Source organism: Rhinolophus hipposideros, assembly GCF_964194185.1.
Source record: "Rhinolophus hipposideros genome assembly, chromosome: 16".
NCBI lineage: Eukaryota > Metazoa > Chordata > Mammalia > Chiroptera > Rhinolophidae > Rhinolophus > Rhinolophus hipposideros.
The window spans coordinates 56,701,344-56,715,984 of NC_138062.1; the positions used below are offsets into that span (position 1 = coordinate 56,701,344).

Consider the following 14,641-nt stretch of genomic DNA (forward strand, 5'->3'; position numbering starts at 1 on the left):
CGGGGTAAAAAAGGGGAAGTCTGTCCTTCGGGATCCTGGGAAATGTAGTTTACTTAATGCCTCCCTGGGCTGTCTTCTCCCTCTGCATTCTGGGTACTGTAGTCCTTGGACCGGTTAAGAGGGGTTGGAGAAATTCCGCTTTAAGGGCTGGATATCAGATCTATTACAATTGGTTAGATGGATTGTTTATCAAATTACATCCGGGACAATCTTTCTAGTGATTGGTGAGAGTGGAGGCGGGGTTAAGCGATATCAGCACTCCCATTCGGAGCCGGTGCTGTCCATTTGGTGTCGTGTAGGCGCGAGCTTGCGAGAAGACAATCGTTGATTGGTTGGGTGGGCTGAAAAAGCCGAAAGGTCGGCCCCCCACCATGCGGCGATTGGCTCACCGGTAGGCGGGACTGGGGGCGTCAGAGGCGGTGTCAGGGGAGGCGGTGGCTCCAGAGATGGCAGTGAGCGAGAGGAGGGGGCTCGCCCGCGGGAGCCCCGCAGAGTTGGGGCAGCAGCTAGTTCTGCTGTTGCTGTTGGGCTGCTGCTGTGGGCGCATCCACCGGCTGGTGCTGACGGTGAGTCTCACCGCGTGGCGGTCTGGTGCGGAGGGCGCAGGTTTGTCCCGGAGGAGCCTCTGGCTTGGAGTGGTCTCGTCCTACTTCCCCTTTTCCTTACGAGGGATGGAGCGGTCCGGCGCCCCCCATTCCCCGCCCAGAGTGGTCCCGTCCGATGAGTCCCGGCAGTCCTCCGGATGGCGTTGCCTGGCCGGCCTCGCTAGGGTCGAGCCCCGCTTATCCGGGGCGGGGCTTCATCTTCGTGGAACACCCCTTCCAACTCGTAACCCTCTAAATTCTTGGGATCGCTTTGGGCGCTGCCCAGGGGAGTCCCCAGGAGTTCTAGAATGGGGTCTCATGGGCACTCCTTGGGACTTTGGGGGCTCATTTGGGGATCTAAAAGTTGTCCGGGAGGTGACCTGACACCAAGATGAATAACTCGGGGTCGTACTTACTCAGTGAGGGGACTTCAGGTGCCCCAGGCTATCTCTTTCTGGACTCCCAGAACAGTGGCCAGAGGACCCAGAGACACCCTGACCCTGCCTGGGATTGGTCTGGCGACACAGCCTCTCCTAGGACCTTTTTGTAGCTGTCCTAAATAAAGGGGTGCAGGGGGTGCCGAGGCCCTTGGGGGAGCCTGATGCCAGACTCCCTAGAGCTGCGCTGGTGGGAAGAAGTCTGAACTTCCTCTGCCTCCTTGGTCTCCGGCAGGGGGAGAAGCGACCAAACATCCAGCTGAATAGCTTTGGCTTCTACACCAATGGCTCCCTGGAGGTGGACCTGAGCCTCCTGCGGCTGGGTCTTCGGGAGACGAAAGAGAAGACCCCGCTGGTGAGAGGCTTTCAGGGATTTGCTAGAGGAAGACAAGATGCGCAAATGTCCGAGCCCGCCTCCCACTCCCGTTCTGAATTCACATCCTAGCTCTGCTTCTCACTCCTATGATCTTTGGCAAGTCCCTTGACCTCTCTGAGCCTCAGTTAACTCATCTGGAGCATGGGGATAATAATAATATCATGCAACATGTGCTACGCACTGAGCTGGGATGGGGGAGAGGGCATCGCAATGCACGAGACAGCCCCAGTTCCCGCAGTCCAAATGAGTAGTTAGCATTTATTGAATGCTCCCTGGGGACCGGGTACCATGCAAAGCAATTTCCATGGGTCTGTCCCCTGGTAGCCACCTCTCAGGGATGCTGCAAAAATGTTACACCTGTAAAGCCAATTTTATAGGTGTTTACACGGGCCCGGAGGTGTGTGGCTTGCTCAGAGTTACAGAGCATGGATACAAATCCAAGTGTGCTGGATTCCAAAGCCAGAGGCTGGAAACCATCAACATTTTATTTGATTTTTTTTATTGTTATTATTTTTACATCAACATTTTAATTGGGGAAAACAGAATGGGCTAGGTCCAGAGGACCAGCCAAGGTCTCCCTGAGGAAGTGATATCCAAGTCGGAAGTGACATCCAAGTTGAGTGGCACAGTTTGTTTAGGAGCTAAAGGAAAAGGATTGGGAGGTGTGGGCAGGACGGCTTGCTGAGTGAATGTGAGATCGAGCACATAGTAGGTGTTCAGTAAATTTGAGCTTGTGTTCTATTACTACTGGAGAGGTGGCTGTGTGTGTGGGGTGGGTTCTCTGCTGGAGTCCCTCACATCCTCCCCTTTTCTTTCTGCTTGCCAGGTGGGGTTCAGTCTGACCCGGATTCGATCTGGCAGTGTTCGATCCTCCTCAGTGAGTGGAGAAGGTGGTGGCGAGGGAGTGAGGAGGGACTGAGATGGAGTGGGGCTGGGCTGTCTTCTGTTTCTGGAACCCAAAAGCTGCTGTTCTATTCTGGAGAGAGGAACAAGAAGAGACCTTCCCTTGCAGGGTGGCTGCAGTGGAGGCAGGGTGGAACTGGTTGGTAGGCGGTGGTAACCAAGGCTCCCTCTTACTCCCCAGAACCAGGACCCCAATGACTGTCCTCTCCAGAAAAACAGTAGCAACCCCATGGTTCTCTTCCTTATCAACACGAAGGATCTACAGTGAGTTGGGGGGACCAGGGGCTCCCCTAAAGCCCCATCATTTGTATTTCCCTGGGTGTGATACCAACACAAGCTGATCAGGTTGAATGAGAAGCCAGCTGAAAAGAACTTTTCTGCCCTTAATAAGAAAGCCACTTGCTTTTGAATTTCCCTTCCAAGCCTCCTGATTATGACCAGGAGGGAGAGAGGGGAAGGGTGCCCAGGGAGTGTTGGAGTCACAGGATAGAAGATCTGGACACGGGGATGTTGAGAAAATCCATAACAATCATTCCTACTTGCTGAATGCTTCCTGTGCAGCAGGCAGCTCATCCTGTGAGCTTTACAGGTGTAAACTCATTGATTCCTGATGCCGTTATCCCCATTCTAAAGATGAGAAAACTTAGGCCCAAGAACTAGGATTTAGACCCGAGCAGCCTGGCACCAGAGTCCAGTGGTACCTCTGTATATACAGAGATGTTGCCTCTCTACACATACAACGTTCTCCTTTTTAAATAAGGTACTTCAATAGAAGGAGCAAGTCACTGTCACAGAAAGTGACAAATAATCGCTGGTGCAGGTAGCGCATGGATGTGACAGCCACCTTGATAGGGGGTGGTCAAATGCTGGAACTTTGTGACCACTGATTCAGCCCAGTGCCGGCCCCCAGGCAGGAGACCCAGAGGGCCCAAAGGGCCATTGAATCCCTCAGCACAGGTGCCGGGCCTGACTGAAGCCTTTAGCCTCCTGGCCTCACCTCCTCCCTGCCCCCCACCCTCATCCCAGGGTCCAGGTGCGAAAGTATGGGGAGCAGAAGAAGCTATTTATCTCCCCTGGGCTCCTCCCTGAAATGCCATCTGAACCAGGACTCCCAAAGCCAGAGCACACGGTCACCCCCAAGAAGGACAGCGGTGAGGCAGGCTGGCGTGTGGGCAAGGAGGGGTGGGTGGCAGGGCTACTCTGTGCGTCCCCCCATCTTTCTGCTGTCCTTCTGTCTGTCGATCTCTAAACTCATCCACTCGTCCCCTGTAGGGACCACCGCTGCGCTCGACAAGGCCAAGTCAAAGCCTGCAGTATCACAAGGAGACCAGCAGGTCTGAGGGAGCCTAGGCAGGAGGGAGGAAGGCCTTGGGGGGAGGGCATGGCAAATGGGGCCCCGGGGCCCCGTGATGCTCAATGCATATGCTCTGTCCCCTCAGGGCCTCATTGGGAAGGATGAGGAGCTGGTGTTGGGCCTGGGCCATCACGACAATTCCTACAACTTCAGCGTGAGTGTCTGTGAGCGCCCACAGTCTCCCCTTGCCCCAGAGTGGGGGACCCCCAAGCTGAGGTCCCCTCTCCCCTCTGTCTGCCCCACAACTCAGTTCCACGTGGTGATTGGCTCAAGGGCTGAGGAAGGCCAGTACAGCCTCAGTTTCCACAACTGCTACAACCTGATGCGGGGACAGGAGCAGCCATTCGACATCACAGTGAGCAGACGGGAGGGCAGCACGTCAGCGGGGCCCTGACTACCGGCCAGGTGCAACATGACCAGTCTGACTTTATCACATCCTCTCCCAGTGGCCACGCCATGAAATGAAAGCTGATGTACCCATTTGGGAGATGGGAAGCCTCAGGCTCAGAGAGGGGGCGAGCTGGAGACTCCCACTTATGGCTCACAAGTCCAGAGCTAGCGTGCACCCCCCACTGTCCCCTCCCCAGGTAATGATCCGAGAGAAAAACCCTGAGGGCTTCCTGTCAGCATCGGAAATGCCCCTTTTCAAGCTCTACATGGTCATGTCCGCCTGCTTCCTGGTTGCTGGCGTCTTCTGGGTGTCTGTCCTCTGCAAGAACAAGTAATGCCCTTGCCCCCGGGGGTCCCCCACCTCCCCTACCACCCTCCCATCCCTGCCCCTGACTGATGCCCCCACTCCCCCTTCTGTCCCTAATGCCCTGCCAGGTACAACGTGTTCAAGATCCACTGGCTCATGGCGGCCCTGGCTTTCACCAAGAGCATCTCGCTCCTTTTCCACAGTGTGAGAGCCTGGGCTGGGAGCAGGGGTGGGGCTGAGGCATCTGGGTCCCAGGGTCCAGGAAGCAGCCCGAACAGGCCATTCCCCAAACCTCTGCAGACCGTGGGCCTGGCAGTTCCATGTATCCATCCACTTCATCTGTCTGCCTGTCCGTCTGTCCAGCTGTGACTGTCCACTTGACCGATTATCTCACTGTCCATCACTTAACTATGTCCTTTCCTTGTTGTGGCTGTGACTGCCCATCCCTCAGTCCAGCCATCTGTTGGGCTGTGATGGCCCATTTCTGAGTCCACTCCTGGTCCCCATCCTGGTCTTAACTGTCAGTTCAGTCATCTTCCGGTCCCCCTATGGGACCGTCCACCGTCCTAAGCCACCACCGTCCCCCCCCTTTGGAACCACCGTCCCTCTGTCTGACTGTCCATCCATCCATCGAACTGCAGATCAACTACTACTTCATCAACAGCCAGGGCCACCCCATCGAAGGGCTCGCTGTCATGCACTACATCACCCACCTGTGAGTGACGTCGCGGGCAGGTGGTGGGCGCGGGCTGGGGGGCGGGGCGTGCTGTCCCGGCACACCAGCTCGCTCTCCTCCAGGCTGAAGGGTGCTCTCCTCTTCATCACCATCGCTCTGATCGGCTCCGGCTGGGCCTTCGTCAAGTACGTCCTGTCTGACAAGGAGAAGAACATCTTCGGGATCGTGATCCCGCTGCAGGTGCGTCTTGGGCCCCAGGTGGGGGGCTGGGTGGGCATGCCTGCTTGTGGGGGCACGCGCACCTACCCACCCCTGCCCAGCAGGTCCTGGCCAACGTGGCCTACATTGTCATCGAGTCCCGCGAGGAGGGCGCCAGCGACTATGGAATCTGGAAGGAGATCCTCTTCCTGGTGGATCTTATCTGCTGCGGCGCCATCCTCTTCCCCGTGGTCTGGTGAGGACCCTGCCCTGCCCACCCAGGCCCAGACCCCACCTCCCACGGACCTGGGCGGAGGCAGTGCTGACCGCTGCATGGGTCCCCTGCTCCATCCCAGGTCCATCCGGCATCTCCAGGACGCATCTGGCACCGACGGGAAGGGTGAGGTCCTGCTCCCCGGAACCCACTGCACCCCCAACCCCAGTCCTGCTCCAGGCCCTTCATGCTGACCCCTGGATGTCCCTTCCCTCCCTTCTGACTGCCCCCTCCTGCTTCGCTACCCCATTTGCCTCCCCCTGGATTCCCCTCCAGACTTACTGCCCGGTGGACACTTCCCCCAAACGTCCTCCCTGTCCCCAGCCCGCCTCCACTCCTCTCCCCTTGGTCCTGCTCCCAGCCTCCTCCCCTGACCCCTGCTCTCTGTGCCCACCCCTCAGTGGCAGTGAACCTGGCCAAGCTGAAGCTGTTTCGCCATTACTATGTCATGGTAGGAACCCTGTTCTCACTCGTGTCGTGTGTTGATGGGAGAGGGGCACAGCCAGCCCCTGGCACACCCTCCCTAACCCCTCCTGCTGTCCCTCTGAGCCCGGCTGCTCAGCCCGCTGCCGGTGCTCCGCAGCCTCCAACCCAGGCATCTCCAGGGGTCCCGGTGTCCTCACCACCCCATGCCCACCGCGGCCCCATGCCCACCCGTGTCCCCGCAGGTCATTTGCTACGTCTACTTCACGCGGATCATCGCCATCCTGCTGCAGGTGGCCGTGCCCTTCCAGTGGCAGTGGCTACACCAGGTGAGCACAGAGGAGGGCGGGTGGGCCAGACAACGGAGGTGGGGGTCAGGGTGTGTGCCTGACACTCCCACTCTGCGCCTTCACCCCCCAGCTCTTGGTGGAAGGCTCCACTCTCGCCTTCTTCGTGCTCACGGGCTACAAGTTCCAGCCTGCAGGTGATAACCCTTACCTGCAGCTGCCTCAGGACGACGAGGAGGATGTGCAGATGGAGCAAGTGTGAGCCCCGGGCGGAGTGGGCGGGGCCGGAGGCTCTAAGGGAGGATGGGGGGGCGGGGGCGGGGCCTGGCACCCCTCAGCTCCTGGACCTGTGTCCTTGCTGTCTCCCTCTAGAATGACTGATTCTGGGTTCCGGGAAGGCCTGTCCAAAGTCAACAAAACAGCCAGTGGGCGGGAGCTGTCGTGGTCATCCCCCATCTCGAACTGACTGGCCATGCTCCTTCGTCCTCCTCTGCTCATACACATTCCTCCAGCTTCTCTCCCAAAGCGTGGGGGGTGGGCAAGAGGGGGACCGGTGTTCATAAGGCACCCAGCTCCCTGGGAGCCGTGTCCCCAAAGCCCTGTTCTCCTGTCTCTCTGAGCCCCACTGCTCAGCCCTCTGCCTGTGACCCGTGGACCCCCACCCAGGCATTCCCAGTGGTCCCTAGGCCCCATGTCCCTACAGTCCCCTTTCCCCCAAGTATGGGGCATCCCTGTCCCCACCCGGGACCACCCCCACACACACACTTGCAGCTGTACAATAATGACCAATCTGTTTTGCTACCTTGGTTTCTTGCATTTCTGGGGGTTGAGGTCTAACACAGAGGTTGTGTTTACAGTTTAGAAACGTGTATTCACTTGGGGGCGTGTTGCAGTATCCATTGCTTTACACAAGCAATAAATATTAATTGAGTAACTGCTGTGTGCGGGACCTATGCCGGGTACTAAGGACAGAGCAGTGACCAAGACCCATCCAGTCCCAACACTCAAGGGGCTCATAGTCCTGATGGGGGGGAAACTGGGAGGGGGACCAGGAGAGGGACATGTCATCAGACAGTTCCATCACAGGGCCCTCACCCAGCCTGGGAGTCAGGGAAGGATGCTGGCCCAGACAAAACAACATGAGCAAAGGCTGGAGATGAGGAAAAAGGGTTGACTGAAAGACCCACAAGTGCCTCAGGCTAAAGTAGAAGTAAGAGTAGCTACCACATTGTCATTGGTACATGCTGTACCCTATTCTAAGGCTTCCATGGACCTTAACTCATTAAAAACCTGTGAGGCACAGAGAGGCTAAGTAACTCACACAAAGTCACACAGCTAATGAGTTGGTAGAAAACTCAGGACTCAACGCCAGTGACTACATCTCACCTCCCCCCCCCCCCATTTGCTGTGTGGCCCTGGATAAATGGTTTAATCTCCATTTCCTCACGTGTTAAACGGGAGTCGTTGAGTATCACATATGATACTGAGTGTCTAGCTCAGCGCAGTGCCCAGCAACACAGCCTGACCTTTCATGGACTGCTCTGACCTTGAGTGACCTCAGGTGAGAAACGCATCTGTGCACCCACCTGTGGGAAGACTCCCAAAATGCATTGTATCCCCTCAACTCCCCACCTCACCCTTTAGAGCACCCTGAACCCCTTTTGAAGCTTTGAGAAACATTCATCAGTGGGTCCACAGGCATGGACGGGTAGGGAGCCAGGCAGAGGCCAAAGCTTCCTGCAGGCGGAAACAAGTGTAACTGGGGCCCAGATGAATAAATAGCCCAGCCAGACAAAGAAGGAAGTGGGAAGGCATTGCAGACTGAGGAAGTTATGTGAGCATGATGGAGAAGCTCAGAATAGCTTGCAAGTCCCACTGCAGGCCTGGCTGGGGCCAGTGGGAGGTCGGGAACAGCAGGCAGAAGCCTAAAGACAGGCAGACACACTTGCACTTCATTCTGGGGCCCATGGACGTCAAGGAAGAGTTTAAAGCAGGGAAGGACATGGCCACACAGGGTCGAAGTTTTATCCATGTGCATGCTGGGATAGCAGAGTCATGGCTCACCAAAGATGTCCACGTTCTACTCCCCAGAACCTGTGAATATGTTACATCATATGACAAAAAGCACTTTGTAGATGTGATTTTAAAAGCATCTTAGAATAGAGGATTATTCTGGATCGATCATCCAAGTGGGTTCAGTGTCATCACAAGGGTCCTTATAAGAGGGAGGCAGGAGGGTCAGGGTCAGAGAATGAGATGTGATGATGGAAACTTTGAACATGAAGGAAGGAGCCACGAGCCAAAGAACACAGGCAGCTTCTAGAAGCTGGAAACGGCATGGAACAGAATTTCTCCCTGGAACCTCCAAAAGGAACCAGTCCTGCTGACACCTTGATTTCAGACTTCTGCCCTCCAGAACTGTAAGATAATAAGTAGGTGCTGTTTTTTAAGCCACCCTGTGGTCATTTGTTACAGCAGCAGTCAGAAACTCGCAGTTTAGGAGCATGAACTCAAGTCCAGCTGCCTGGGTTCATTTCCCAGCTCTTACAGCTAAAGGATCTGGGTCAAGTGGCTGAATCCCTCAGTGTCTCCATCTGTAAGATGGGGATAAAAATAGCACCTATGGCAGGCAGACTAGGCCAGTTCAGATACATGAAATAGACAAGATTCTGCTATCTGAGCTTCATGAAGATGTTTGTACGTATTCATGTATTAATTACGCGTCATAACTTTGTAGAAGAAATACAAAGGTATGTTTTAGAAAAAACCCAGTTGCAGTGGAGTAGGTGAATTGGAGGAGGTGAGTCTAAAGCAGGGACGCCATGAATAGATGGGCTGGGAGAGAGTCCAGAAGTTGGCAAGGGCTCGACACAGAGACTGAGGGAGAAGGAGGAAGGGGGTGCTCTGGCTGGGAGGTCTGGTGGGGCTGCCACCAAAATCAGGCAACAGGGAGGAGAAACAGGTGTGAGTAAAAATAAAAATACGGTTCAAGCACATCCAGCACTCACTATATGTGGGGTGCCAGGCTGAACTTTCTGCTTGCCTGATGCTACCGGCTTGACACCCTGACTTGGAGAGAAGCTCCAGGAATGTCTAATGTACCTAGATCAGGAACTGAGGCTGGGAGAAGTCAAAGTTAGAATCAAAACCTCTGCCTGCTGCATCCTCCCTGGATGGGAGACTCCGCTGAGTGGGCATGAGGGGGTGGGGGAAGAGCCAGAGGGCAGATGGATTGATTCAACCAGGTCAAGGTTACCTATGAGTTAATGAGTAATGAGTGGGGGTGAGGGGAAGCCCAGGCTGCTTGTTGGGGTTAGGGTACCTGGCTGTGGGTCCTGAGGGAAGTTCTCAGAAAGCAACGTGTAGCAGGGACCTTATACTGGAAGTGGTGGGCTGGGAAGGAGCGGAGCTTCTTGCTATTCCCAAACCTGGCAGTGCCTCTGTGGGGAAAGAGTCGGGGTGCAGCAGGAGGATAACTGCACCCAGATGGGTGGTGTTGGGGAGGGGCACTCCAGCCCCCCACCCAGATGTTATCCCCACTTCCTTCCTCTTCTTCTCTCCTTACACCCCAGCTAGGGTTGCCACACAAAATATAGAGCGCGCAGTTCAATTTGAATTTCAGATAAATAACAGGTACCGTCTATAAGTACGTTGCAGATGGCCCACTTAGTTTCAGTGTAGGCAGCCCCCCCCCTCCATGCCCATAGGCTGGGCCAGGTGGGCCTGCTAACTGGAAATCCCCCCACAAGCCTCCTTCCCTCCCCTCTCCCTTCTGGCTTATCTTGCCCACCATCCCCCTCCCAAACTTCAGGCACAAACGCACATACTCCAGGAAAGGGTCGTGAAGAATTCCTCCTGTAACCTCTGTCCCTCCCATTGGGCACCTTGCTGCACTTTCCCCTCCATCCCTCCTGTGGTTGGGGCTTTGACGAATCTCTGCTCCTTTAATTCTCAAAACATCATGGACTATCATCAGTCCTATTGTTCCGGGTCAACTGAAGTTCTGAGAAAAGAGAAACCAAGCCTTGCAGGGAGACAGAGGCCAGCCTAGGAATTTCTTCTCAAGCTGGTCAAACCACGGAGCCTGACTGCTTAAGGATATCATGAAACCAGTAAATGGGGTGGGGGCTGAGGGAGGGGCAGGGGAAGAAGATAGAAAGTATTGGAAGGCTGGAGGCTCCTAGCTGGCACCCCCACCTCAGTTTCAGAAGCTGAATCCTGATTCTGAAAAATAAGCAGGTGTTTGCCCTGTCTCCTCCTCTTCCAAAGAAAGGGTGTCGCAATCACAGCAGACAGAGGCCAGGTTTGTTCTGTTTCTTCACACCTCCCCCCACTCGGGGCATGGGCAAGGCCAGGAAAAGAGCGTGGTTTACAGGAACTCTGAGCGAGTACCCTGTTAACCCCAACGGGGCTTTGGAAACCAGCCTTCCAGAAATCAGCATCCCCACCGACTGTGCCTGACTTCACACACCCCCTACCCCAGAGGCCCAGCTTGCTTTGAATCAAAGAGATGCAAGTTAAAATGACACTGAGGCAAAAAGTCAAAGCTTTGCCAACATGCTCTCAAGTAGGGGTGGGTGCAGTGGGGAAATTGACAGTTTCCTGCAGGGCGGCAAGTATGTACTTTGATACAATTATGGAGGGGAATTCAGCGCGATCTAGCAAGATTACTAACTAATATAGACTTTGATCCAGGTTATCTCCTTTCCTTACAAAAACAATCCTGTGAAGTGGGTGTTGTGATAACCCCATTTTACATGGGGAAACTGAGGCTCGGAGTGGCTCTCAGGAGCCTGATACAAATAACAAGTGCGGAACTGGAAAGTGACACAGGCTCAGGATAACTGGCTGACCAGAATGTGGTTTGTAACCATGGAAGTCTGTCCATCAGGTTGGAGGCTGGTGACTTTCACACAATATAGTAATAAGAGGCAGTTCCTTTTAAGAACAAGGAACTTTTCTGTGCACTGATAGTCAACGATCTCTAAGGTATATTGTTTATATATAAAAAAAAAAAGCAAGGTGTAGCTCAAGGAGACCAGGAAGAACAGTATGTAGAACATGCTAATATTTGTTTTTACAGCTTGTGAATGTTCGTAAGTGCATAAGATATCTCTGGAAAAAAACATGAGATTTGGTTATATGGTCATGGCTAGGACCTGGATGGCCGACAACAGGTGCAGGAGGAAAATTACCTTTTCCCTGTATATCTACTTGTACCTATTAGGTATTAAACCATATGAATATATTACCTATGCACAGAAAAAAATAAATATGATTTTTAACAATAATAATAATACCCTAAGAGGATCTTGATGTAAGACACACAAAAGCTAGCAATGGAGACGTTCCTCACTGATGGCTTTTTAAAACCATCACAGCCATTCAGGCATCCTAACAAGAGTAGGTGAAAGGAGCTGAAGACTCCCTTGGCCCAAGAAAACATGCTCACCTGGACAGTGAACTTCTATACATACTTCAAAGCCCAGTCCAAAGGTCCCCTCCTCCAAGAAGTATTCCCTGACCTTCCAAGAAGCAGAGTTCTTTTTCACCAGGGAAGACATTCCACAGGGGTAGGAGTGTCTGTGCCGGACTCTGTCTTCCTTTCCTACCCCATCATGGAAGACTCTAGAAATGGGATTCTAGCTACCAGCATAGAGATGGCCTTATAGGAAGGGCTTAGTTGATAAATGCATGGACAAAACTTGACTGGGGGCCAGGCCCAGATACGTGGGGTGGGAGGCTATCTGGTTCTCGGTGTCGCTCCACTACAAAGTGGGTGTAACAGGGAAAGCTCCCTCTTCACCAGCTGACCTTGACCCTGAGAGAGGCTAGGGCAGGGGGCAGTTGTGTTCATATTGGAGGAGGACATGTCCTCAGGTTTCTTACCCCAGGACGTGCTGGCCCCAAGGATTGAAAAATATAGGAAACAGTATTGAGAAATCTGGGGCAGCCCCAGGGAGGGGCGAGGCTACAGGGAGTGGAGGGCAGGGCTGAGAGGAGGAAAGGCAGGAGTCAGATAAAAGACGGCCTCCAACAGCCACGGCTCACTCCTCCCCGTCCTCTCCCTCTGTCCCCCAGCCCTCTGTCCCTCTGTCCCTCCACTGTCCCTGCACTATGGGGCTTGCCTCAGGTCCCAACCTGCTGCTGCTCCTGCTGACCATCTTCCCCCTGGCTCTGGGGGACCCCATGTGAGTTGTCATGACCCCACCCCAAACAAGGTGACTTCTGAGGTGGCAGTGGGCATTCCTGGGTTCAGATACCTGTAGAATTCATGGTCGACTTGGGTGTCTGTGGAAGAGGGGTTAGCGGGTTGGGATATTAATAAATGTGGGCTACCTGTGACTTTGAGGGTTCATGGGTTGGGCATCTGGGGAATTCAGGCATTACACAGGCAATTACACAGGCAATTCTGCGTAATGGGGGGCTGAGTATTTATAAAACTGGGGATCTGGAGGTTTACGTTGCATGTGATGTTCAGTGATTATATGGATGCAGTGGTTTGGACTACCCAAAATTTGGGAGATTGCAGTTTCGGGATTTATGGGTTTCAGCATTTGCAGAGATGAGGTGTGGATTTATGTTGACTGGGATGGGGGGGCATGAATTTGGTTCTGTTAATAGGCCTGGGGTGCTAGAGATTTAATAGAGGCTTCTTGGGGTTCAAGGAGTTTAAAGGTTTGGTACATGTGAGTTTGGGTGTGTACAGTTTGGGTGTCTGAAGGTTTGGGTGTTTAGAGACTTGGGGTGTTTAAAGATGTACAGATTAGGGGTGCAGGAGTAGGTATGTGGCATCTCCGATTGGGGATTTGGAAGTCTAGAGAATTAGAGGAGTTGCTCGTTTTGAGGTTCAGGGGTTGATGGGACCCACAGCCCCGGAATCGTCAGCTGGTGGTCAGCTGGATCCCCACCAGAACCAGCGCCTGGGGCAGAGCGCTGACCCCGGTGAGGGCTGGAATGTCGGGTCCCTGAGATGACCACGTGCCCACCTCCGGCAGGTTCTCCATGATCACCCCAAACGTCTTGCGGCTGGAGAGCGAGGAAATGGTGGTGTTGGAGGCCCACGACGTTCAAGAAAACGTTCCCGTCATGGTCACCATCCACGACTTCCCAGCCAAGAAACAAGTGATAGCCAATGAGAAAACTATGCTGACCAGCGCCAATGGCTACCTGGGTACCGTCAACATCAAGGTGGGTGCGCTTTGGAACCAGCCCTGCTGACGCCCCGCCGCTCTCTGAGTCTCCTCCCCATTCGAGTCCCTCCCTAGGTTGGCCCCGCCCAGTCTGAGCCCCACCCCTCTCTGAGTTTCTCCCCCTCTGAGCCTGTCCCCTTCCAATACTGACCATCTCTGCGCCCTTCCCCTTTTCTGAGCTCCTTTCCCTCCTAGCCCTCTCTTCCTGCAGAGCCCCTCCCCCCTCCGAGGCTCCTCCCCTTTCTGAGAGCCCTTCCCCTATGGAGCCCTCCCTCAGTCCTCTGAGCCCCCCTGTCTGATTCCGCCTTCCCATGGCCTCTCTGTCCCCTACCCATTCTCTTGCCCCATGCTCCCTCTCCGTTACCCCTTTCTCCCCAAACCTGGGCAAACTAGGGAAGCCCAGAGTGATGGACAGGCTCTATTGTGAGGAGGGGCAGGTGTGGACCCAGCCGAAGGCCTAGAGGCTGGACCGTAGGCAAGGGGCGCTGGAGCAGACCCCTACTGATACCCTAGATCCCGGCCAGCAAGGAATTACGCTCAGAGAAGGGGCACAAGTTCGTGAGTGTCCAGGCAGCGTTCGGCAAAACCGTGGTGGAGAAGGTGGTGCTGGTCAGCCTTCAGAGCGGGTACCTCTTCATCCAGACTGACAAGACCATCTACACCCCAGGCTCCACGGGTAAGGGGCTGGGGGGTGACAGGTGAGGGCAGGGGCATCAGGAGGCGCAGGGCCTCACCGACCTGTCCCTTTCTCTCCCACCACCACCCAGTTCTCTATCGGATCTTCACTGTTGACCACAAGCTGCTGCCCGTGGGCCGGACAGTTATCGTCAGCATTGAGGTACCAGTCACACAGGGCCTCAGACACCCCCGGGTCAGAGACTTAGGGAGAGACAAAGAGAGATAGACAGAGAAAGAGACATTAGAAAAGGCACAGCGGCAGAGACCCAAAGGCCAAGAAATATATAGAGGCAGAAACACAGAGAGAGGCCTGGAGATGGGTGGGGACCCACAAAGACAGCATAGAGCGATACTTGCACCCGTGGGTTCCGGCCCCCAATAAACTCCTGGTCACTGTGACTCTGGACAGGTCACTCACCTTCCTAAGACTCAGTTTTCTCATCTGAAAATTGGGTTGACATAATTCTATATAGTAGTCTGTTCTGCCTGCTGCAGCCAGGGGGCGCCTAGGAGCACCTGAGTCAGGTCCCGCCCCTCCTCTGCCCCACAGTCCTCCAGGTC

At 54.5% G+C, this 14,641-nt stretch overlaps 2 protein-coding genes across 4 annotated transcripts in view; both read left to right on the top strand.

Annotated features, from left to right (window-relative positions):
- Nucleotides 1-279: 279 nt before the first annotated feature.
- GPR108 (G protein-coupled receptor 108) lies at nt 280-7,141 on the top strand. Of its 3 annotated transcripts, none has more exons than XM_081076150.1 (18): nt 280-566; nt 1,257-1,376; nt 2,224-2,274; nt 2,482-2,564; nt 3,327-3,451; nt 3,573-3,634; nt 3,740-3,808; nt 3,905-4,009; nt 4,242-4,375; nt 4,480-4,555; nt 4,993-5,066; nt 5,150-5,267; nt 5,351-5,481; nt 5,582-5,625; nt 5,901-5,950; nt 6,168-6,251; nt 6,343-6,467; nt 6,582-7,141. In XM_081076150.1, exons 1-18 carry the CDS (start codon nt 447-449, stop codon nt 6,673-6,675), a joined length of 1,665 nt encoding a protein of 554 aa, XP_080932276.1. In that variant the 5' UTR covers nt 280-446; the 3' UTR covers nt 6,676-7,141. The 3 variants fall into 3 exon arrangements, with proteins under 3 accessions (XP_080932276.1, XP_080932278.1, XP_080932277.1); XM_081076151.1 differs by lacking the exon at nt 280-566 and adding an exon at nt 722-828; XM_081076152.1 differs by lacking the exon at nt 3,327-3,451 and having other exon boundaries at nt 404-566.
- Nucleotides 7,142-12,217: 5,076 nt separating this feature from the next.
- The window catches only part of C3 (complement C3), a 29,954-nt gene continuing 27,530 nt past the window's right edge, over nt 12,218-14,641 (top strand). Inside the window, exons 1-4 of the mRNA XM_081076004.1 lie at nt 12,218-12,400; nt 13,208-13,400; nt 13,916-14,078; nt 14,170-14,240. Coding sequence (XP_080932130.1) covers nt 12,327-12,400; nt 13,208-13,400; nt 13,916-14,078; nt 14,170-14,240 — 501 coding nt within the window. The 5' untranslated portion in view covers nt 12,218-12,326. The remainder of the gene's footprint in view (nt 12,401-13,207; nt 13,401-13,915; nt 14,079-14,169; nt 14,241-14,641) is intronic.

Bases quoted from the DNA above. Each gene is read 5' to 3' on its own strand.
- GPR108 (XM_081076150.1), top strand. From the start codon at position 447: ATGGCAGTGAGCGAGAGGAGGGGGCTCGCCCGCGGGAGCCCCGCAGAG. The intron at 3,452-3,572 runs GTGAGGCAGGCT...CGTCCCCTGTAG, and splicing joins CACCCCCAAGAAGGACAGCG to GGACCACCGCTGCGCTCGAC. The intron at 4,556-4,992 runs GTGAGAGCCTGG...ATCGAACTGCAG, and splicing joins TCTCGCTCCTTTTCCACAGT to ATCAACTACTACTTCATCAA.